This window comes from Urocampus carinirostris, chromosome 11, assembly GCF_059441175.1.
Source record: "Urocampus carinirostris isolate Australia breed hairy pipefish chromosome 11, RoL_Ucar_1.0, whole genome shotgun sequence".
Classification (NCBI taxonomy): domain Eukaryota; kingdom Metazoa; phylum Chordata; class Actinopteri; order Syngnathiformes; family Syngnathidae; genus Urocampus; species Urocampus carinirostris.
In genome coordinates, this window is record NC_142359.1 from 19,910,238 (window position 1) to 19,936,088 (window position 25,851).

Genomic DNA, 25,851 nt, shown 5'->3' on the forward strand with positions numbered 1-25,851 from the left:
AAATGATGCGTCTAGGACGCGGGGACGAGGGCAAACGAGAACACTGGACCATGTGAAGCAGTTTTGGATTAGGTGGAGTGATAGGCTAGCCTGCAAAGGCGTGCTTGTTTGTCTGCATTAGAAGATGAGCAGGGTGGCAGAGTTTGTGGTTGTATTGGGTTGCAGAGCTGGATTGTGGCTTAAATCTCTGCTCCCAATGGAGTTGAGACAGGCAGCAGGCAGGTGAGATGGAGAGAGGTTGAAGATCTTGAGGCACGAGGTGTGACAATGTGTAGGACTTGTGTGCAGAAGGACTTTGTATGTGATTCTTTGATTGATGACTGATGATTGATCGAGTGACTGGGGTGATGTGTTGGTAAGAGTGGATTTGGTAATAAGGCGGGACGCAGAGTACTGGACCAGCTGAAGTTTTAAAGGGACTTTAGGAGTAGGCCGTACAGGAGAGAATTACAATAATTAAGGCAGGAGGTGACAAGACTATGGACAAGGATGGCGGTCGCGTGGTGGGTGAGGGAGGGGTAAACACGGTTGATGGAGTGAAAGTGAAAGTACACAGACTTGGTGATGGTATGTTTATGACAGCGAAAGGAGAGTGTATTGTCAAGGATGACACCCAGACGCTTGACCTTAAGTGGGGGAAAGACTAAGGTGGAGAGATGGAGAGAAAGAAGTTGTCTAGCTTTGACAGGGTGGATTTAGTGCTGATGAGAAGAAATTTGGTTTCATTGCTGTCTAATTTAAAAAATCAGAAAGGCAGGAGATGAAGGAAAGGGGAAAGGATGTGAAGTTGGGTTTGCAGGTAAGGTAGAGTTGGGTGTCTTAAGCAAAAGCGGTGTAAAAACATGTTGAATTAACGTGAGCTAGAGCCAAGGGAGGAGGTAGGTCATGAAGAGGAGGGGCCCCAGGATAGAGCCCTGAGTAACACCTGTGGTAACTGGAGCGAGGGAAGAGGAGAAAGACTTATGTACTCATGTATGAACTGAGTGCAGTCTGTGAGGTAGGAATGGAACATTGGAATGTGTGTGGATGATGCCAATTGAGGAGAGTCTACTGTGAAGGATGGGGTGAGAAATCGTATCAAAGGTGGCACAAAGGCAAGGATGAGGATGGAAAGTAAACCGGAATCTGCTTTCACCTTGCAAGAAATTCGGGGAATCAATCGATAAAATAAAAGGCGATGTAAAATAGATGCAAAAAAACTTTTGCAAAGTCAACAACAAAAAATGTGTAACAAAAAAAATTACACCCTGCATGATTGTATAGTCTAAAGATTGCTAAAAAAACAGCCCCGGTTATTTCGGAGTATTTATCATTGATGGGATGTCAGTTTTCATTTTACCGTATTTTCACGACGATAAGGCGAGTTATAAGCCACACACCCCCAAACTTTTTTGGGGTCATATATTTTCCATACATAAGGCACACCTGAGTATAAGGCGCTACAGTTGAGTCAAACTTATTAACCCCTTAACATTCTGACAGTTCGCAAAAAAGCAAATACGTGTCTCAGACGAGTACGGACACGGTGCATGTACAATGTCGCCAATCACTTAAATGCATCATTCCACATATCATTAGGAAGGTTAAACTCTTGGGAATCAAGAAATGCCAATCATTTCTTAGTTTCTATTTATTTAGTTTCTATTTTTTTGCTGGCAACTGTTTGGACAGCAAAGTACGAATTTCATTGTGCAGGTAAATGTGGTTCTTTACTGTGCATATGACAATAAACACTTTGAATTGAATTGGATTGAATTTAAAAATAGACTCATCACAGAAACAAGGTCAGTCTGAACAAGATACTGGGAAAATATAAAGCCGTGGCAGCTCACCGAAGTCGCCTTGCAGCCATCACATTCAATAATAATACGCAACCATCGTCCTCTTACATCTGTGAGTGTAGTAAATCCAACCGTGCAAAATATTTCCATACTCCAAAACACGCGAGAATGCCGACAAATAAAAGAAAAATCCGCCGAGAAGCATCTGTATCGATAGATATTGCTAGTTGCTAGCTGTCTGTTTAGCCCCATAATTCCTGTTTACAAATACAGACCAGACAGACGTGTGATTTACATTAATCCTTTTCGGCCAAATGCAGGCTTTGTTTTGCTCAGCTTTAGCCTATGCGAGCCTGTAAATGCTAAAAAGGACCCGCCTCCTTCACCTCCGAATAACTTGAGCCAATAGCCACGGATTCGAATGATGATTGACACATTGGTTAGGAAAGAAACGTCAGTGTATATATCCCAGCATACACCACGGACTACTTCGCCTTCTGGGGAAAATCTAGTCGGCAGCTGCTTGCCTTAGTTGCAAGACCTTGCGACTCAATATTGATCCATATATAAGGCGCGCTGTATTATAAGGCGCATGATCAGCTTTTGAAAAAAATAAAGGCTTTTAGGTGCGCCTTATAGTTGTGAAAACACGGTAATTTAACCCCAGCAGGTCTGTGACCTTTGCTTGTTGGAAACCAATTCAGCTGTGGAGATGTCACTGCAGCCAATGGTTCTGTGGCATCTGCATGCTCTTTAAAGGGGAACTGCACTTCAACAGATTAAAAAAAGAACATTTTTTAAATTCAAACATTCATTCTTGCGGGTTTTTTATAGGTTGGTGACTCCTGGCTGGTGGTGAAATGCGTTTCCAGGTGTACGTGTAACCTCGGTGGCCAAATCGTGTGCACCGACCACAGTTGCGATTCCGACTCCGTGTGCGACTTGGATAAATATGGAGAAGTGTACTGCAAGCCTGCCAGTAAGACTTTACAATTCTCTAAAATCCTTTTAAGACAGTGGTGTCAAACATATGTTCCGCAGGCCCGATCAGGTTTGCCAAAGGATTTAATTCAGCTCACGAGACGATGCTGAAAAGCACAAGGGATAAATGAGCAACATCGCGTCAAACAATGACCTGAAGTTTTAGAAATGTCCACTGGAGGTCAGCAAAGCAAACCACCCACTGTAGCTACAGTTGCTGACTACCATTTATCAACCAGAGAACATTTGAGGGAACACTCATCTCGATGTTGTTTTTAAAAAAATATAGGTCGCAGAGTCGCTGTTTGGGTGCGTGGTTGTCTCTATTAAACGCAACATTAGCTACTAAACTATGCTTTTCATCCTCAGTGATTGGAGTTGATTTCTGAGCACCCGGATTAGCATTTAGAGATATTTTTCTATGATAAAAATAACATCCAATAGCAAATGTCCCAAATTTAGGTGAACTTTTCTATTAAAAATGATAAAAAAAAACAAAACATAGAGACCTTTAAATCACGAAGTAAATCTTTTAAAATCATTTGTACTAAAATTTGTGTTTGAGAGCTATTTTTGTCATGAGATTCCCTGTGTTATAGAAACTGTAACAGAAATGAATTCAATCGTTTTTGTTTTTTTTACAAGTGCACAGTCGATAAATCAAATTTTAATAAAGGAAAAAAAAACTTATTATTATCGGTTATTTATCAAATCGTACACCCTTGAATAATAATCTTAATTTAATCGCGAGCCTCTGAAGGATTCTGAGCCTTACAGCTAAGGCAACCTTTTATGGTTTTATGGTATTAAATTACTATTCTGGCCCCAATTAGAGTGTTTTTCCTTCCTTGTGGCCCTGACATAAAATGAGTTTGGTTTGCCAAAATTTAAGAAGTGTTATTCAAAAAATGTTTATCAAATGATAGCTCCGGTCACTAATCATTAGCCAAGAAATAGCTCTTAGAGAGGTAATGTGATGTGTTTCGAAAAATAAGCTCATAAGGCTTAAAAGACACTTCTTTCTATAGCTTATGAATGACTTTTATTTTATGTTGACAATATTTGTGTATTATATCTTATTGCAATATCCATTGCAGCCTGGTCATCCTGGAATGGGGATAACCTCATGTGCAGTCCCTTCTTAAGGTTTCTTCATATTGAGATTTTCGAGTTTTTCCTTGCCCTCATGTAGGTTTTAGATCAGGGGATGGTGTCATAATAGTCCGCGGTTTGCAATAATCTGTGGTCTGTGCAGCCCTTTGAGACTCTTTGTGATTAAAGGCGTCACAAATAAACCTAACTTGACTCGACTCATAATTCCTGCATTTTCCAAGACTAAAATATGCCTTTCTTTGCCTTTTGTAGAGTTCGACAAATGCAGCGTGTCCGGGGATCCTCACTACCGAACTTTCGACGGTTTCACGCATCACTTCCAGGGGCCTTACACGTACGTTCTGACCGAGGCCTTCCAGCAGGGGCAGAGCTCGCTGCCCCCCATTAGGGTCAGGGGCAAGAACATCCGACGAGGAGGGAACCAAAGGGTGTCCTTCCTGGACCAACTCTTTGTTGACGTCTATGGCGTCAACATACGCTTCATGGAAGGGAACCATGTCTTGGTAAACAGGTTTCTTTCCTTTATTTGGTCGTCTAGATCAATGAGGCACAGGCACACTTTTTTGAAAATTTCGCTAAATTGACGGTATAACGTTAGTTTCTCATTTGTTCTCGCCCCTGTCTTAGAGTGAACCTGAAACAAACAAAAATACAAAACCAAACAAAAAAAGATAATCAACTTATTAGTATTCATTCACCTCATTTTCAAATGTGTTTCTCTCTGCAGCCTTTTAAAAAAAAGTATTCGGTAATGTTTTTAAGGGATGGGAAGGGCACCTGTATGATGCGGCAGGGGTAAACCAGTGAAAGCTGTCGGGCCCTACTGTTAAATAAAAGAGTGTGTTGTGTCACCCGGACCCGAGTGACATGGCCGCTTTCTGGTGTCCCGTTTCATCTGGAGGGACGAAAGCATGACCAACTTGGGTGCCGAGGTGCTTATCTTGTTTGGGTGTTTGGGCATTTGGGTTGGCCATGGTCCCAAAATTTTTGTGTGTGTTTTTTGCTACTTTTTCCTTTTTTTATTTTCTTTGTTTTTGTATGTGTTTGTCTTGCTGTCGGTCACCCCTCTCGAGGGATAGATAGATAGATAGATAGATAGATAGATAGATAGATACTGTAATGTACTGCACTTCTGTGTTTTTATAGGAAAAATGTTGACTTTTTTTGCTTCAGAACAGATTAGTCAATATAAATGTGAAGTGTGTTTGCCCTGATCAAATTTTTTATTTTTAAAACAGCTTTCAAAACAAGTTGATTCTCTAAATGGAGCTACCGATAAAGCAGTTAGTGTTTGGCGTGTTTCTGAAAAACAGTAATTAGTTACAGTTAAATCATTTTAATTTACCCCCCAGGTTACTGACACCAAAATGTTGCAACATTTCTCTGAAAGTGTAGTTACAAATTACTGTATATACTCTGACCCCCTAACATTGCTTTAAAATGGCCAAATAGTAAAAGATATAGAAGATACGTACACCAACCTCTGGAAGCAGTGAACCCTTTTTATATTTATTGGCTTGTACAGACTTTACAGCTTGAAAACAAACACTTGGTCGAGACACTCCATATCCATTTTGTTTCCTGGTTTCAAAACCATTCCAAGATCTCCTTCTCCATTTCTGGGTACTGTCCAAGACGTTTTCCTTTTTTATGAAATCCCGGTGTATTGCCAATATAATTTTAAAAAAAGACCAACAATCAGCACACTTTTACCATAAATTATGTGCTCACGTTTGCCCCATGGATTTCCCACTGGTTTGTTGTTTCTGTATAAGCCACGCCCTTGTTCCCATACGCTGCCAATCATTTCCTACTGGTGACAGGCAAACAAATATGCACATATAATTTTAGTATGCCATTTTGTAGTTGTAAATTGGGCGTAGATTTGAGAATACACAGTAGGGAGAATATCTTCATGAGGAGAAATTCAGCGTTCTCTTACTCTGTGCTTAAGTTGGAGCAGCCAAAGCTTTATTCAGTAGTACTTTGTAGGTAATATAAACAAGCCCACATTTCAGAGAATTGACTACCATGTAGTAACGACAGTAGATTGCAAATTTGTATCAATAATCCGTAACAGTACAAAGGTAATGATATTACTTTGTAACGTGTTAGTCCCAACACTGCTTTAAGAAAATGTATCAAGTCTGTTTTTGTTGTTGTGTAGGTGAACGGGGAGAGCGTTTCGCCACCTCTGAGTCCGGTGGAAGGTCTCATAATCACCATGAACTCCAGGCAGGTTCAGCTCACCACCGACTTCGGACTTACCGTGCGCTTCTACGGAAGAAGTCGCGGAGGTAAACAAGTCTCGAAGAGCGCTCCTGGGGCTTATTGCACAAAAGCGAGATAAGGGATTAAGCCGGGATATCGTTTTTATCGGGACAGCTCGGCAGCTCAGTGGTTAGCGGGTGTGCTGCACAGTTCTGAGGTCATGGGATCAAAACTTTCCTGTGTGGAGTTTGCATGATCTCCCCGTGCTCGCAATCAGTGTTCCCTTTAAGCTGCGCGCAGGCACAATTGGACAAAGGAAACACTGCAAATTACTCCTAAATTTTTTCCCAGCGCACAAAAATGAGGGCTCAAAATTACTAATTAAGAAGCGACTTAAGTCAAAGTTACAGTGCATGAAGGAAAAAATACACGGGTTCCCCTGACGTTGTGTCCTAAATGCGGTATTTTGAAGTCGAGTCGAAGTAGAGCGAAGTTGAGTAAAGTTAGTAGTGTTTGTCGAGAACCGGCTTCTTCGGCTCGGCTCACTAAAAGGAACCGGCTGTTTCGGGTCCTAAACGGCTCTTCGGGTTGTTTTTGCTTCTTTAATCCCAACATGACCAAATATTATGTAAAATTATGCACAAAATGACTTAAAGGAAGGGGGGAATAGAACAAAAAAGAAAAAAACACCAAAATGAGAAAGTAGTCAAAAGCTGAGAAAAAAAGAACCAAAAGGAAGAGAAAAAAAGAAGGAAAAATTTTGAAAAAAGCCAGAAAAAAGAAAAGAAAAATGTCAGAAAAAAGTAAATAGAGAACAAAAAGAAAAAAGTAACAGCTCGGAAAAAAATAAACACAATGAGATTTTTTTTAAAGAATTTTAAAAAAGTAGAAAAAAAACACGAAAAAAAGAAGAAAAAGTTCGTGTTGCATTCAAATAATTTCCAATTATATCAAGTGAATCTTGTTGCCAACATTGTACTTTCACCAAAAAATGTGATTAAGTACAGTTCTGTATCTTACAACCGACTAAATAAGGCCCCAAAAATGTTAATATTATGCGACAAAATATATCAGGAAAAAAAAGAAATGGATATCTTGTGAAAGAATTGTAAGAACAAACGCATTTGTAGGCGGTACAACCTTTGCAATAATACATGAGTCAATTCAATCAAAAGAGAAAAATAATTTTGCATTGCCGGAAACTCGGCAAAATGTAACTTGATGTCAAGTTTGGACATGTTGGATAATGATTTAGTTGCCACACTTGGGATTATGGTTGCTCACTGTTGTTTCAAGCATTGCTCACCGACTTTTGAACGTTCAGACCCGGGGAAAATTAGAGGGAACATTGCTCGCAATACCCCCCTGCCGCGGCTTGCCTCGGCCTCATGCTTTGCTACACGTTCCTACCTCCCTTATGTAGAGATCATCTTGCCAAGCACGTACAAGGAGGCCGTCAGAGGACTGTGTGGCAACTACGACGGCATCCGCAACAACGAGTACATGAAGCCGGACGGATCCGTCATCAGGGACTTGAACGCCTTCGGAGAAAGTTGGCGAGTCAGCGAGCGACGAGCGGGTGCTCCCAGCAGAGCCTGGGCAGAACCCAGACACAGGTACGAGCCCATTACCGTGAAAATATCGATATTAAGGTTACTGTAACTTTTTGGATGCCAACATTGTCATCAAATATAGTGCTTAAAAACCAGGACCTCATGTATTATTTTGCTTCCATTTTGAAAAGAGAAAAACAGTATAGAATTACTTCAAAAATATTACTGCAGTAATAATATGTTACAAAATACGACTAAATAATTATTGGCTCCAAAAATACTTCAAAAAGACAACTACAGTATTATTACAAAAACATCAGTATGGACATACTACATACATTCTCAAAAAATACTGCTTTGGAAATACATCAATTATATTTCTACTGAAATACTAAAAAAATTCCAATACATAATACAGTACTACAAAGTAAAAATCTATGAGAGAATTTTTACTACAAAAATACTACTACAAGAGGTTTACAAAGGAAATACTGCAAATTACACCTAAAATGATACTACAAAAATACTACAGAAATACTTCAGATATACAACAAACATTCTTATAAGGAAATACTACAAATACAACAGAGATAGTACAAAAAAACCTTAAAAAAAATACTATAGTAATACTACAAAATACTCTAATTATCAAACTACTGAAATAATACAAAAATACTATGACAATAGCACTGATATTCAACAAAAAATCTTTCTAAATACAACAAAATACTACTATGGAAATACTGCATAAAAATTACTTCAGAAACAGTACAAAACTAAAACTACAGTAACACTTCCCTACAAAAATACTACAGAAATACTGCAGACATACAACAAACAAACTTATAAGGAAATACTACAAATACAACAGAGATAGTACAACAATACAAAAAAAATAATACCACAGTAATGCTACAAAACACTATAATCGTGAAACTACTGTAGTAATACAAAAATACTATTAAAAGAGTACTAATATTCAACAACAAAAAATCTACTTTCTAAATACAACAAAATACTACTATGGAAATACTGCATAAAAATGACTTCAGAAATAGTACAAAAATAGTACAAAAATAAAACTACCGTCACACTTTACTACAAAAATACTACAGAAATACTGCATGTATACAACAAACATTCTTATAAGGGAATACTACAAATACAACAGAGATTGTACTAAAGAACTAAAATAATAATACTACAGTAATACTACAAGATACTATAATCATAAAACTACTGTAATAATACAAAAATACTATGACAATAGTACTGATATTCAACAAAAACAACAAAATACTACTATGGAAATACTGCATAAAATTACTTCAGAAATAGTACAAAAATAGTACAAAAATAACATAACAGTAACACTACAAAAACTACAGAACTTTAATAAAAATCTGACTTTAGAAATACTAAAAAACCCTACAGTAATACTTCAAAATCTTCTAATATACTATTTTTCTCTAATTGTGGTCGTTTCAAAACCAATTTGATGAAGTTAATCTATTTCAAAAGAAGTAATAACATGTCACCTGCGGCCCCTGACTCCAAATAGTTGCCCACTCCCGGAGTAGAACATGGAATGAGTTCTAGTAGGTATGCAAATGATCAAGTAATAGCGGGCCCCGAATCTAACTTTGCTTAGGGCCCCATGCAGGCCCGGTCCTGGTCTTCAGTGACTCGAAAAGCGCCATATAAATACAGCCAAAACAAAAAAATGTTGGAATATGAAAGAAAAAACGTGTTTGTCTGTTTGTGTGAATTCAGGCGAGAAGTGGAGAATGATCCGGATTCGGGATTCGAGACGTCCGACTGCAGCGAGATCGAACTGGGATTTTATAACGGTCCCACAGCGTGTGGGGCCCTAACCCAAGTCTCCGGACTTTTTGCCGCCTGCCACGCCGTCCTGCCACCGGCTCCCTACCTCGAGTTAGTCCAAAACCACAACCGAAACCAAGTTCTAATAAGGACTGATCATCCTGCCGTATGTAGAAATCAGTGGCGGGCCGTGCATTTCACACCTAGGCCTTCAGTAGGCTAAAACAATCCAACCCTTAATAAGATATGCATCTACACCTATAAAAAGCATCAATAATAACCTCCTAAAAATTACAAATAGAGCCACATTTTACTCACCAAAACTCCTTTTTAATTGTGCACGAAATCTATTCTCCTTTCTTTCATCAAGATTTCAATGACTCACAGATTTTGCACAGATTTCGTCGAGAAGTTCTTTTCTATCGCCATCGAAGCTAATTCTGAAAATGGAGCCTGTCCTTTGGTATTTCTGGCATAAGTATTTATTAGATTTAGGGATGAAAAAGTCCGTTAGACAGAAGAAATGGACGCCGGGATAGTGTATTTTTTTCCTTCTCCTTTCTGTTGTGATACTTTGATTACAGCTCCTCTTGCCAGTTATAGTTTGTAAAGTTTCATTATCCCTTCTAGAAGGCCATGGTGTCGCCATCTCAAATTCTAATTGGCTACATCAACATCATCACGGCTGAAATGTGATTGGTTTAATGCCTAAATATGAAAGCACAGATCTCGAAACAGGGGTGATTCCAATGTCTACAAACAAACCATTTAATCGAATTGGTTTTAAAATGTTAGAATTAAAAGCAAAGTCATCAATAAGATCTCTTTTCAAAGCACAAAATTTGATAACATACTTTGAAAAAGTTAAAGTGAAGAGGCTTTTGATTAATATTTATAAAAAGAAAATCCATTATTCAAACTTGCGAGTGAAAAAAGTTTGTAATCTTTCCTGTGCTTCCTATCACTCGGTTACACGACACAACACAGCAACATCTAGTGGTCGAATATTACACAGTGTGCCTTTAACAAATAGTTGTGTTTTCTGCGCCTCAGTCCTATTTATATAGTACCTCAGTAACAAAACCCAATAACATCATGAAACTTTAGTCCGAGTTAACATTCATTTTAACGTACGTTTTAGTGTGTGTTTATATACATTTTTGTGGGGGTTTACGTACATTTTTGTGGGTGTTCACGTATGTTTTTGTGCGTGTTTACGTACGTTTGTGTGAATTCATGTACGTTATTGTTTATGTACGTTATTGTGTGTGTTAACGTATGTTTTTGTGAGTGTTTACATATGTTTTTGTGCATGCTTATGTACGTTTTTGTGCATGTTTATGTACGTTTGTGTGTGTATTTACGAACATTTTTGTGACTGTTTACGTTTGTTTTCGTGCGTGTTTACGTATGTTTGTGTGAATTCATGTACGTTATTGTGTATGTTTATGTACGTTATTGTGTGTGTTTACAAATGTTTTTGTGAGTGTTTACATATGTTTTTGTGCATGTATATGTACGTTTTTGTGCATGTTTATGTACGTTTGTGTGTGTATTTACGAACATTTTTGTGACTGTTTACGTTTGTTTTTGTGCGTGTTTACGTATGTTTGTTTGAATTCATGTACGTTATTGTGTATGTTTATGTACATTATTGTGTGTGTTTACGAATGTTTTTGTGAGTGTTTACATATGTTTTTGTGCATGTTTATGTACGTTTTTGTGCATGTTTATGTACGTTTGTGTGTGTATTTACGAACATTTTTGTGACTGTTTACGTTTGTTTTTGTGTGTTTACGTACGTTTGTGTGTGTTTACGTACGTTATTGTGTGTGTTTACGTACTTTTGTGTGCATACATATGTTTTGTGAGTGTTTATGTACGTTATAATGTGTGTTTATGTACATTTTTGTGTGTGTTTACGTATGTTTTTGTGAGTATTTACATGTTTTTGTGCATGTTAATGTACGTTTTTGTGCATGTTTATGTACGTTTGTGTGTGTTTTTGTACGTTATCGTGTGTGTTTACGTACATTTTTGTGAGTGTTTACATATGTTTTGTGCATGTTTCTGTATGTTTGTGTGTGTGTGTTTACGTACTTTTATGTGTATACATATGATTTGTGAGTGTTTATGTACGTTATTGTGTGTGTTTATGTACGTTATTATGTGTGTTTATGTTCATTTTTGTGTGTGTTTACAATGTTTTTGTGCATATTTCTGTACGTTTTTGTGCATGTTTACGTTTGTTTTTGTGCGTGTTTCAGTACGTCTGTGTGTGTTTATAGACGTTTGTGTGGGTGTTCACGTACATTTTTGTGCGTGTTTACGTATGTTTTGGTGATTGTCTACATATCTTTTTGTGATTGTTTACGTATGTTTTTTTGCGTGTTTATGTACATTTGTGTGTGTTTAGGTACTTTTGTGTGTGTTCACGCACGTTTGTTTTTGTGTTCACGTACGTTTGTGTGTGTGTTTACGTACGTTATTGAGTGTGTTTACGTATGTTTGTGTGTGCGTTTACGTGCGTTTGTGTGTTTACGTAGGTTCTTGTGCGTGTTTAGATATGTTTGTGTACAGTATTTACGTACGTTTTTGTGACTGTTTATGTTTGTTTTTGTGCGTGTTTACATACTTTTGTATATGCGTTTACGTACGCTTTTGTACGTGTTTACGTATGTTTTTGTGCGTGTTTACGTATGTTTTGGTGATTGTTTACGTATCTTTTTGTGATTGTTTACGTATGTTTTTTTTGCGCGTTTTTGTACATTTGTGTGTGTGTTTTTAGGTACTTTTGTGTGTGTTTACGCACGTTTGTTTTTGTGTTCACGTATCTTAGTTTGTGTGTTCACGTACGTTTGTGTGCGCGTTTACGTACATTTGTGTGTGTTTATGCACATTCTTGTCTATGTTTAGGTATGTTGGTGTGAGTGTTTACGTATGTTTTTGTGCGTGTTTACATATGCTTTTGTGCATGTTTATGTACGTTTGTGGGTGCTTATGTACTTTTGTGTGGGTGTTTACGTAAGTTTTTGTGCGTGTTTACGTACGTTTTGGTGATTGTTTACGTATCTTTTTGTGATTGTTTACGTATGTTTTTTGCGTGTTTATGTACATTTTTGTGTGTGTTTACGCACGTTTGTTTTTGTGTTCACGTACCTTTGTGTGTTCACGTACGTTTGTGTGTGTGTTTACGTACGTTTGTGAGTGTGTTTACGTACGTTTGTGAGTGTGTTTACGTACATTTGTGTGTGTTTACGTACGTTCTTGTGCATGCTTAGGTATGTTTGTGTGTGTGTGTGTTTACATATGCTTTTGTGCGTGTTTATGTACGTTTGTGTGGGTGTTTACATACTTTTGTATATGTATTTACGTACGTTTTTGTACGTGTTTACGTATCTTTTTGTGATTGTTTACGTATGTTTTTTTTTGAGTGTTTATGTACATTTGTGTGTGTCTAATGTACTTCTGTGTGTGTGTTTACGTACGTTTGTGTCCATGTTTATCTACATGCTGAGTGTTATTTTATTATATTGTTTACTGTTTACTCAATCAATTTTCTTGACTTTGCACAGCGACTGCATATTTGACCTGTGTGCCGAGCAAGGCAGCGACGAGCTGCGCTGCGCGAGCTATGAAGCGTACGCTTCTGCCTGTCAGGAAGCCGGAATCACGCTGGGCCCCTGGAGACACGAGCTCGCCTGTGGTAAGAAAAAAACAGCATAAGATAAAAAAACTGGGAAATATTGCACGAAACAATGATAAGGGAATAAGCCGGGATAAGTTTATTATCTTCGCTGAATTTAGCCTCGAATCGATTGAATGAAAGCAGGTTAAATTGAACTATGATGATTTATTCTCTGTTGCTAGCCTGCTGTTTTCATTAAAGTCTGTTGACTGTATGATTATGTGACTCATTTTATAGTCATGTCAACTTATATGTTCGTTCATTTACAGTGTTGAGAGGGTTTTATTATTTCGGTCACGGAGTAATCTAATTAGTTTTCTGCTGTTACTGTTACTGATGGTCAAAAGCGGTGCGCTACGTTTGTTTTTGTGCGTGTTTACAAATGTTTATGCGTGTTTACGTAGGCTTTGTGCATATTAAAGTACATTTTAGCGTGAGTTTTTGTGTTCGTTTAAGTGCGTTTTTGTGCGTCTTTGTGGGTGTGTTTATGTATGTTTATGTGTGTGTATAGTACGTTTGTGTGGGTGTTTACGTGCATTTTTGTGTCTGTTTATGTACGTTACGTAAGTTTTTGTGCATGTTTACGTAAGTTTGTGTGTCTGTTTATGTACGTTACATAGGTTTTTGTGCGTGTTTACGTACGTTTGTGTGTCTGTTTATGTACGTTACGTAGGTTTTTGTGCATGTTTACATACGTTTGTGTGTCTGTTTATGTACGTTACGTAGGTTTTTGTGCGTGTGCACGTACGTTTGTGTGTCTGTTTATATACGTTACGTAGGTTTTTGTGCGTGTTTACGTACGTTTGTGAGTGTGTTTTGCAAATGTTTTTGTGTGTGTGTCGTGTATGTTAGTGTGTGTGTTGCCGTACGTTTGTGTGGGTTTACGTAGATTTTTGTACGTGTTAACCTATGTGTATGCGTGCGTTTACGTACCTGTGTGTGTTTACATACATGTGTGTGAGTGTTTACGTATGTTATGTGTGTGTTTAAGCACGTGTGTGTATGAGCTTCTGTACGTTTTTGTGCATAATTACGTATGTTTTGTGCTTGTTTAAGTAAGTTTTAGCGCAAGTTTGTGTGTTTGTTTACGTAAGGTTTTGAGTGTGTTGATGTAGGTTTGTGTGTTTACTTACGTTTGTGTGTGTGTTTATGTACCTTTCGGGCGTTCATCTGCGTATGTTTCTGCGTGTGTTTACGTACTTTGCGTGTGTGTTTACATACGCTTTCGTGTGTCTTTTACGTACGTTTTTGTGCGTATTTATGGACTTTTGCATATGTGTTTACATATGTTTTTGCGTGTGTTTACGTACATTTGTGTGTCTATTTATGTACATTGTTGTACGTGTTTACATACGTTTTTGTGTGTGTTTATGTACGTTTGTGTGTGTATATGTACGTTTGTGTGTCTGTTGATGTACATGCTGATTGTTATTTTATCATATTTTTTTTGTTTTTGCACTTCAAGCTTTTGATAGTGATACTATAGAGTAATTCAGTTATTAACTCGGTTACTTTTTGAAAGACACAGAGAGTAACTCATATCTGGCCTGCGGGCCAAGAGTTCTTGGATTGAGCCATAACTTAAGATGGAGCTTATTCAGTTAGCCTGAATTCCGTCATTCCACTTTAGTGCGGTACCCCCCGGCCCCTACCCGGGTTTTGTTCTATAATGGGACTCTTGCCGTTGATTTTCAGCGCTGTCGTGCCAAGGCAACAGCACGTACACCACGTGCATGTCTCCGTGCCCGGCTTCCTGCGCCGATCTGGCGGCGCCGTCCGACTGCGGGCCCGCTTCCTGCGTGGAGGGATGCCAGTGTCTGCCCGGGTTCGTCATGAGCGAGGGGGTTTGTGTGCCCTACGCGCAGTGCGGCTGCAGCTTCCTCGATCGATACTACCCGGTGAGGACTTGCTCTCACCACATTTTCTTGGATTTTCGGATATTTTGTTTTAAAGTCGGCACATAATAATAGCCTTTAGATACGGTCATACCTCTAAATCCTGTACAAGCACCTCTAAACACCAGAATTTTCGGGGGTTGTGTTCCAAAAAAATTCCCCGTGATCGAAGTGATCTAATAATAAGATTTCAGTAATGTATAACATGTACAACCGTAACGAAATAACAACTATAGATCTACGAGTAAAAAACAGAACACAGAATTGCATTTGAATGCTCCTTGTCATTATAGAATAGTACATCAAAATTGGACGGCTTCTTCTCGTAGTGTAAGTACGCGATGTAGAGAGAGGCCGGCTAGGGCACGCTAGCATCGGGTATTCTGGGTTCAGCCAGGTCTCCGGGATTAACATACAATCGTCCCGAATGTAGTGATTTGTCGCGGGTTGGAGCTCCAGGTCTTCCGTTTCATGAGTAATCTGGCGTTAGTGAGATACAGGCTCGGCAGAGGTAGCTTGTGAAAGTGGTTACCTGCCTAGCCATAGTAAGCCTGACTTGCAGCTTTCTCTCCCGATGTCACCTTAGGCTTAGTCTCTTCCCAGACCCGGTTGCAATCCATGGAGCACCAGGTGGTGATTAGCATTTCTTTGCACTCTTCTGACCCTTCTCTGGGTCTGGTTTAATGGCTAAATTTATTTTTCACGTAACAAGCCGCTCAAATACTAGCTGTAACTTTGTTTCGCAGTTTTTTTCGGGTGGCGTATACATTGACATGTGCACACGCCCCGCTATTTGACTGATCAGCCAATCACTATGGCGCACACAGTCATGCCCACCCAACACACACACACGTTCACACACCTACACACACAACGCCCTCCAAAACATGCCCCTGTAATAGGATTTGCTGTGTGTTGTCTGCTGCAGCACGCAATACACAATGAAAATGAGCAAAGTATCAAAAACGCAAAAAGGAAATAGCAGTGCAGTGAGGGATCACTGTATTTAGGTGCTCGTATAAAGAGAGGTGCCATTTTACGTGGCTTGTATGTATTCGTTTGGGAAAAACTTTGTGTTTCAAAGTACTGATTGTATCGCTCTTGGGATTATTGAGAAGTTAGAATAGAATAGAATAGAATATACCTTTATTGTCATTGTTACAAATGGGCTAACATATTGTGACAACGAAATTGGGCAAGTTGAGTATTTGCACAGAGTGTACAAATCACTAGGCGCAATAGCACAGTGATAAATAGTTGACTAGACTAGATCAATAAATGCTTGTAAATCTATATGTACTAACACCAAAATGTTTGTGAATTGATGCAGATGGCAAACAAGGATAGAGGTATTCCAAAACAGACTTTTTTCAACTAGGCACAAACGTGTTCCTCCTCATAATTGTACAAATATGTTGCAAAATATCCCAAGCTCAAGAGGACTAGAGAAATTTTGTCTCAAACTTGACCTATCTGGCTAGTTTCCTCTAGTGCTGTGACATAATTGAAGGAACACTTTCAAAATGGCCAATCCCATTAACACAACAAGTGAGGCCAGCTGCGAAACAGACGTTTGTAATGAACAGTGATTGCATACCGCTCATATCCTCTTGGAGGTAGGCGATTGTGGTTTTTCGTTTGTGTGTTGCTCCCCGTTAACATCAGAGTTGCCAAGGGCTTTCCTGTTTTATTTGCTCAATGAGTTTCCAGGTAGCCTGCCATTAGTACCGGTTTTGCCGTGTCTCATGGTTTATTCTCGACCGTCTCCGCGTTTATCGCCGTAGCCGCTATTTTGTTTTTGGTTCTCGGTTAGCGTTGCTGCTTACCACTTGATTTTTGAGTGTCTAGCCTGGCGTTGGCACCAGTTTTGCCGTGTTCGTCGCTTTGTGGACTCCCGGCCGGCTTCGCGTTTATTGCTGTAGCCGTTGTTTCTTTTTGTTACCTTTCTTCTCTAAACTTTATTTTATTTCATTTTTGGCACACATACAAACAGTCTGTAGTCCGTATAGCCCTTAGAGAATTTTTGTGATTAAGGGCTATACACATAAATGGTTAGCTTAGCTGCTCACTGTGTATTTTTTGGCCCGTCCAGCATGCATTTTTCCACCAAGGCTGCGGTCAACTTATGTTGATGAGTCCCGGTAAGCCCCGCGTTGGTAGCTCTCCGTGTGTGTTTTTTTTGCTGCCTTTTTGGCTGCTCGCCTTTTGTTTTAGTGGAGAATGCACATGAATGGTACGACAACCAAAACTTTGCGTAAAACACTCATAACCTCTTTGACTGATTAATACGTAAAACAATCTAGTGACTGGTTTGCTAGGGTGCTGGTGTTCCTCAGATGACATCACAACTCAGGATGACAAAGACACGACATGCTGTCTTCAAAATGCATTATCTCGGAAAATAATTGGAATATACCTATAAAATACATAAAGATGTCATGCAAAAACATATACTATTTCCTTACATTTTGCATGTTTAAGAATTCGGTATTGCATTCTTTTTTGGGTGGTGGCAGCTGAAAGAGACCTTTGTGACTGAAGACTGCGGCCAGGCCTGCGAATGCACCCCCACCGGGGCGGTATGCCAAGCTAAAGGCTGCAAGGATGGCTACGTCTGCACCATTTATGACTACAGACGCGACTGTCACAGAGGTACGGGCATCCAAACGGAGAACTTATCCCGAATACTACAATAGTTTCAAAACGTATCATTGCGTTGCAGTAAGTCCGTGCCTCAGCAGTCCCTGCCTGAACGGAGGAACGTGCAACCAGGTCAACAACGTCTCGTACTCGTGCGTCTGTGCGCCCGGCTATCAGGGCTTCAACTGCCAGGAGGAGATTACAAAGCCAGAAGGACTTGGTAAGAACACAACCCGAGCTTTCCGTAGTTGACAATGTTGTGAATAAAGTCAGATTTGGTACAGAAAACGCTAAGTGGTTACCGTAAATTCTGGACTACGGAGCACACCGGATAAAAAGCCGCATGCTAAAATTAAGAAGAAAATCCCATTTGGTCTTTAGGCAAGACTCAAAGGATTTTAAGGTTTAGGCTTATACAGCCACTTCTTTCTGTTCCGAGTTGTCTACGTCACATGGTTTTGAATCACGTGACCATTCAAGACGGTGATTACAAAAACCAGCACTTATTTACTACTGCTCCAAGAGAAAACGAGAACGAGGCTGTGTCGCGTAAAATGTGAGCCCTATATTTCTAGACGACAGCGCCAGGGCAACAGTACTGTAGGGCAGTGATTTTCAACAACTGTGCCGCGGCACACTAGTGTGCCGCGGCACACTAGTGTGCCGTGAGAGATCGTCAGGTGTGCCGTGAGAAATTATCCAATGTCACTTTTTCAAATTTAAAATTTTATAAAACATTTATAAATCATTTTCTGCAAATATGATGTCATTGTCAAGTGTCTGTGCTAGAAAAACGGGGGTTACTATAAATTATATTGTAATTAAACATCTGTTCAGTGTCATTTTACATTTTTGGTTTGTGGTGTGCCGCAAAATTTTTCAATGTAAAAAAAAGTGCCCTGGCTCAAAAAAGGTTGAAAAACACTGCTGTAGAGAATAGTGTCAGATTGCAACACAGACATGTCTTTTGTGTTGTTGTCATTGGTGATTGTTGTGGTAATGGCCCAAATTGTCTTAATTTGTCATCGTTATGGGGGATTTACGGAAACTTCAGCAACCGATGATACCAAAAGAAAATTGTAGTGTTTTTTATTGACACTTTCACTGCTGTTCAATTTGGATTAGAGGTAAGATCTTAAGCCTGAACCTGACCCAAACCAAAATTTTGGATCGGGTATACATTGTCAACCAGAACTTCGGGTTCGGGCCTGGCTTTTCTCTGCGGACATTTTTTTGAAAAATTACCCACGCTCAGCGCGCGTACGTCATTGTTCTTAGTTTGTTTTTATTTGTGGAGGATCTGAGTGGGATTCCGTTCCCCTTTCGCGCAACGCAGCCTGCATCACTGCACTTGGTGTTGATTCTTCTGCGGGCTTGGCGCGTTCCCGCGAGCTGAATTTGGGCGAAACGGGGACGGAATTCATCGCGCGCGGATCCTCCGCAGAGAAAAATAAACAAAGAGCGAATAAGGGTGGGTAATTGTTTTAAAAAGTCAGCTAAAGAGAAGCCCCCCTCTTTCTCACCTAAAAAGTCCTCATAAATAAAATGTGAAAATTCGAATTTGGTTTAGGCTCGGCCCCTCAAATCAAGTTCATTTGTCAAGCTGATTAAGGCTTCAATACTTGCAGGTAGGGTCTGGCTGAATTATTTTAGACCTCTAATTTGGATGTATAAATCAGGGATGTCAAACTCAAGCAGTGTAAAGCTTTATCGTTCAGCCTACTGTACACGTTATAATCACGGATGACTTCTAAACACAACACACTAATTCACAAATAACGGGGGGAAAAGGTTTTTGTCTTTGTCATTGAATGTGTTAACTTGTTTATTTCAACAGTTGAGCGAATGCAGTTTACACCTAGTCCAACTTACCACATTATACAAACTCAACACTGCCCTCTAGCGGCTGCAGAGAGCATTTGATTTGCATTCATTTAAAAAGTCAGACTTTTGATAGAAATGACCTAAACACTTTCTTTTGTTTTGGCATACTCCAAATTTTATGGTGGGTCAGATTAAACCATCCACATGTTTGACATGTGCCCTGCAATTGGCTGGCAACCAGTTCAGGGTGTCCCCTGCCCACTGCCCGGAGATGGCTGGGATGGGCTCCAGCCCCCCCGCGACCCTAATGAGGATAAGCAGTACGGCTGATGAGATGAGATGAGATGTTTGACATGTCTTGTAATAATTGAGGACTTGATTTGTGGGTGAAAATAAGATATTGAGTGAAATTCTGCCAAACCTCCGGGTTTCTCTCCTGTTATTTGAAAAATGTTGGCAAAAACATGGACTAATTCCTCTCAAAGACGTCACCGAATTATTTTGTATTTAGAGCGCACGCATTGTGGAAAAGAGCAGCTCACCTTTTCCTTGCCATGAATAACAAAAGTATAAAATGCACTCTGTTTAAATCCGCAGTGTTTAAAATGTGGTAACAAAAAGTAGCAGCTTGTAGTCCGGAATTAGTTTTATAGAATACAGTCTACTTATGTTTTTTAAAGATGACTGTTCTAATTGTTGTCTTTTGGGGGGGTCAAACATTTTTCCTTCTAGAAACCAAATGGATCATCCTGATTGCAGTGGTTGTGTCGGTCGCCGTGATTGTTGTCGTTGCCATCACCATTGCGTGTGTTTGCAAAAGCGTCAGAAAGTGAGTCATGTTACACATGTGTGAACGGTTTATGTGTGTCTTTTATTAGATAGATCTATCTATGTATCTTTCTATATAGAGAGAGATAGATAAATCTATCTATCTCTTTATATAGAGACATATCCATCTCTCTATATATAGATAGATGGATCCATCTATCTATCGAGAGATAGATTGATAGATCTATCTCTATATATAGATCTCTCTATATGTAGATATATCTCTATATTTAGACAGATGGAGCTCTATATATAGAGATAGATAGATTTATCTCGCTATATAGAGAGCTGGATAGATCGATCTATCTCGCTATATCTCTATATATAGAGAGATAGATATAGCGAGATAGATCAATCTCTCGCTATATCTCTCTATATAGAGAGATAGATCTCTATACATAGAGAGGGATAGATTTATCTCTCAATATATAGAGAGATAGATAGATCTCTATATATATAGAAAGATAGATGGATCTCTATATAGAGAAATAGATCCCTATATATAAAGAGATAGATCTCTATATATATAGAGAGAGATCGATAGATCTCTCTCTATATATAGAGAGAGAGATTTATCTTGCTATATAGATTTATCTCGCTATACAGAAAGCTAGATAGATTTATCTCTATATATAGAGAGATGGATAGATAGCTCTATCTAGCTCTATAAATAGATATCTATCTCGCTATATAGAGATATGGATCCATCTATACAGAGAGATAGATAGATCTCTATATATAGAGAGATACGTTTATCTCTCTATATATACATAGATAGATAGATATCTCTATATATAGAGATAGATAGATCCCTATATATAGAGAGATAGAGATAGATATATAGATATCTATATGTAGAGCGATAGATTTATCCCTCTATATAGAGCGATAGAGATCTATCGCTCTATATAGATGGATAGAGAGATAGATAGATCTCTCTATATATATAGATGGATCTCTATATATAGAGAGAGATCGATAGATTAATCTCGCTATATATAGAAATAGATAGATTGATCTCTGTATATAGATAGAGAGATCAATCTCTATGTATAGAGAGATCGATAGATCGATCTCCGTATATAAAGAGATATATCTAGAGAGATAGATATCTGTATATGTATTTGTACGTGTGTTTGTTTGTGCGTGAATTTGTGTGTGTGCACGTATCCTGTCAACCTAACAAGAAAATGAGTCAGGGGAGGAATAAACAATAATTGAGAGTAATTATTATAATGCACTGCTTTTGTGATATGTAAAATAAAGTTATATTAGCTTTAGGAGACGTGTTTAATATTTGACAACTGGACACCGCTGTATTGTACAAGTGAAAACGAGTGCTAAAAAGCAAAAGGGAGAATGCAAACAACCGAGACTCAATGACCAGAAAACAGAATTTTTTCAATTTCCGGGTAATTGAAAGAACGTGTGTGTATATGATAGTTCACGTTTTCGCTCAGTATTTATTTATTCGTTTGTTTTTATTGAATCGAGGTTTTTTTTACCACGAGCAGGCACTAAATAATGCACATTGTACTAAGGGGCCGTCTGTATTATTTGGCACATCCTAGGGGTAAAAAAAATCAAATCATTCATTAAAAAAATATATTGATTCTTAAAACAAAACAAGCAGAAATACAATAACTATCATATAATAATACATTCTAAAAAATTCGTAGGTTGAGAAATTCGCATTTATTTTTACATAACATAATCCACACTTAAAGGGTGTTGACAAAAGTGTCCGCCATCTTGGTGCTACGGGTAACCAGAAATGTCAAAAAATGTAGTAAAATGGTGCGTATTTTGTATTCTTCATTGGGCTTTTTAGCACTTATTTTTGGATCCACTACAGCACACAGCGACAACTAGTAGTCAGAAATTACACACAGTAAAATTACCAGAGTTAATTGAACACTTGTAATGAAGAACTAGTCTTAAAAGTTTACCTTTTAAAGAAAGCACTCGTTATTTTGAGTGTAAACTGTAGACATGTACTGAGTGTTAAATTAACACCCAAAGTGTAAACTGTACATTTGAACACTACCACATTAAAAACATAATCCTCATTTATGAGTGTTAAATTAATGTTTATAATTTTACTGTGTACCCCTTTTAAAAAAAGTATTATTTCTGTAATCATTTTATTCAATAAAAGTAATGTTTTCCCAATTAAAATAATAAGTTACACTAAAATGGTTAGACTAAGAAACAAAAATGTTTCACACAAGAAAATATGATTAAAAAATTATTTCTATTTATTAGGCTTTATTAATGCATTATTAATGTTTTGCAAACTAAATGCGATTTTTCAAAGCAAATTAAATGAGGTAACTAAAAATCATTTAAATCGATCTGGTTTATACATGGTTTTAGTATTCATGAAATGGCCCTTGGTTAGAACTCATTTAAAGAACGGCGTAATAAAATAATTAAGTTGTGTGAAAACTGGCGCTTGCGACCCCCAACGGGATTAGCTGAATCGGCAAAAATGGTCCCATTAAATCCAAATAACGTTTTTTATTTCCAGGTCCGACATTTTTGTAGTTCAGAAGCTGCCGTCGTCTAACAACCGGTGAGGGCAATTAAATAAAAAGAACTTACTGTTTAATTCCTCACGTGAATGATTGACCTTACACTGCTAAGTATTATTTATTGAAAAAATGGCGGAAATGACACATTCAAAGCAAGACACTGTGTTCACAGGGAAAACAAGAAAGAGAACGAGCTCCGAATGACTTCAACAGGTATGTATCGCTTTGTATTACTCAGGGTTCGTACACCTTTTTCTCAGCCAAATTCAAGCACTTTTTAAAGACTTTCAGAGCCAAATTCCCAATTTTCCCAATACAATTAAAAGAAGAAATGCACACGAATCATGTACATGTAAATATATCTGCAAATTGCGTGTGAAATTTTACAAAACCAGAACAAGAGGAGAACCCAAATGCGTGACGTTTCTCTCACAAGCTTTTATTTTACGGGAAATGGGGCAGTCACGCACGTTAACCCAAGCGCCAGTGATTCGGCGATCGTTGGGCGGAAGACGTAAGGCAGCAGTCTGGCGTGGAATGACAGGAAGCCAGAGGCCGACGAGATCGATACCAATTCCTCGAGCAGATATCGGACAGATGGCGCGATACCGGACAGGACGGGACAGACAGGATTGATATCAAAACTGGATATCGAAATTAAACGGGACAAACTAGACGGGAACGAAACTGGAGATCGATATTAAATAGGACCAAACAGGAAATACAGGCAGGGAACAGGACAGAGTCAAAACCCACGTCTTGCGGGGCAGAGGTTCGTTGACGGATGGACAAAGGGTGAGTGGGAGCATTGAGCTTAAATAGAAGGAAAGCCAATCTGTGAAAGAGCACCAATTGGACACCATGGCAACCGTGACAACGTGTGCACTTATTAAGACATATTTTTGGATCCTTAGCACATTGCAAATATGTTTGATTTCAGACAATTCTCTCCTCAAATGGGTGTTGGATATGTTATATTATTCAAATTGTGTCAGAACCAAAACAGATACAGGACCCAATCGCGTGACGTTCTCACACAAGCCTTTTATTTTATGGGAAATGGGGAGTCATGCACGTTAAGAAGCCAGTCTGGCGTGGAAGGACAGGAGGCCAGAGACCGATGAGATCGATAACGTCAGGAGACACTCGACGGAAACCAAAACTGGATGAACTAACAGGACAGAAATTGACGGAAAACAAAACTGGAACCCGAAATTAAACAGTACAAAAATAAACGGGAACAATACCGGACTGGAGATATCACAGGAAAACAGGATTGGGTCAGAACCCAAGTCTTGTGGATCAGAAGTTTGTATGACGGGCTGAGCTTTATATACACAGAAAGTCAATCTCTCAACGAGCCGCAGCTGGCACCACACGGGCGGGGCCAATTGGGCACCATGGTAATCGTGACACACACAGGCAGAGCCAATTGGGCACCACAACAACTGTGACACACACGGGCGTGGCCAAGTGGGCGCCATGGCGACCATGACAAATAGGTCACTGAGGATGTTGTCACTAACACATGAGTTTTCCAACTATTTTAGTTTTATTATTTAATCCTCAGATCATTACTTTGATGATCACATTATTCATTCAATGCACGCCATATTTATCCACGTATTTTACTGAAGTATTTTCTTACTGTATCCTTTCTTATCAGTACTTTCACAGCAATGGTCTTTTTATACATCCTTGAAGACTCAGCAATGTGCAGTACTCATCTCGTATAGGGAGTTCCTGTTTTTTGCTTTGTACTGCGAGGTCTGAATTCTGAGTGTCTGTAATGCTGCTTGTACAACTTTTTCACTGCAAGAGAGGGGCAGAGGCATTCTTGCATGCCTTTTGGTGAGAGAACGCGTCTCCATCAATTTGTTAGGAGTGCACTCTGATTTTATATTTATTTTGAAACTTTGAATAAATGTCCTTAACTGCAATGACAGTAATACGTAGCATAGATTTTCAGTTGCAGGAAGTTCTTCCCATTATTATTTACCACTGGGAAAGGCTACCTCAATTGTTTGCATGGCCCAATATAAATGTCTGTAATTGTTACGTAATCATTGCACAAATACACATTTACTAGTACCCTGTTTAGGTCTAGAGTACTCCTGTCCTCTCAGGCGCAATTAGTTGGGGGGAGATGACGCTTCATAGAACAATGCCGTACAAACTAATGGCAGATGCAGATCATTACAAGGGAAGAAGAAATGTAATGGCAAATCAAAGAGCACAAGAGAGCAGCATCTGCATCATTTTAAAGTAGACTTCTTGAGAAACGTGGCAACAATTTCAAGCATCTACAAGCGCTTCACCCAAAATACACGCACTTTTCAATTTTTTAAAGGATAATACGAAAATTCAGGCATTTTCAAAGGTTCAAGCACTTGTACGAACACTGGTTACTGAAAATCTTTTTTTTGCAGCGGAACATTAAAAATCAAGGGTTTCAAGCACCCATACGAACCCCATTTATTGAATCTAGACATTTTGCAGTGGAAAATTAAAATCCAAGCACTTTCAAGGGTTTTAAGCACCCATACGAACCCTGTTTACGGATTATCTTGACATTGTAGTGGAATGGCTACATGCTAAAGCTAGCCATCTGGGTCTGTTGTGGCCTGCATTCACTAAACCTGACTTTTTTTGGTCTTTTCTTTGTAGATGTCCCCTATGAAAACATGGATGAAAGGAGAATGGATAATACGACAAATATGTGATAGAAATGCCAATCATTGTGTTTTCTATTATGATGGCGGTATTTACAGTTGAGACCTCAGGACAAATTAAGAGGAAGAAAAGTTTTTTTTTGTCATTATGTCCTCCATTTTGTGTTGCTTTGTTAACTTATGCAGTCTTGAAATGGAAACAAGTTATATGCAAATCCCCTCTCAACAAATGCATTTTGAATTTCTTGTTATGTTGTTTTGGTAAAGTTCTGTTTGTTTAAAACTATTTGAAAAAAAAATGTGACCT

General features: G+C 38.7%; 1 protein-coding gene across 1 annotated transcript in view; it reads left to right on the top strand.

Moving 5' to 3' along the window:
• The window catches only part of zanl (zonadhesin, like), a 98,512-nt gene extending 72,661 nt beyond the window's left edge, over positions 1 to 25,851 (top strand). Inside the window, exons 90-102 of the mRNA XM_088347424.1 lie at positions 2,616 to 2,760; positions 4,128 to 4,378; positions 6,043 to 6,172; positions 7,510 to 7,702; positions 9,413 to 9,574; positions 13,039 to 13,169; positions 14,847 to 15,049; positions 17,563 to 17,698; positions 17,769 to 17,906; positions 20,243 to 20,339; positions 22,869 to 22,913; positions 23,045 to 23,085; positions 25,540 to 25,851. Coding sequence (XP_088203550.1) covers positions 2,616 to 2,760; positions 4,128 to 4,378; positions 6,043 to 6,172; positions 7,510 to 7,702; positions 9,413 to 9,574; positions 13,039 to 13,169; positions 14,847 to 15,049; positions 17,563 to 17,698; positions 17,769 to 17,906; positions 20,243 to 20,339; positions 22,869 to 22,913; positions 23,045 to 23,085; positions 25,540 to 25,595 — 1,728 coding nt within the window. The 3' untranslated portion in view covers positions 25,596 to 25,851. The remainder of the gene's footprint in view (positions 1 to 2,615; positions 2,761 to 4,127; positions 4,379 to 6,042; positions 6,173 to 7,509; positions 7,703 to 9,412; positions 9,575 to 13,038; positions 13,170 to 14,846; positions 15,050 to 17,562; positions 17,699 to 17,768; positions 17,907 to 20,242; positions 20,340 to 22,868; positions 22,914 to 23,044; positions 23,086 to 25,539) is intronic.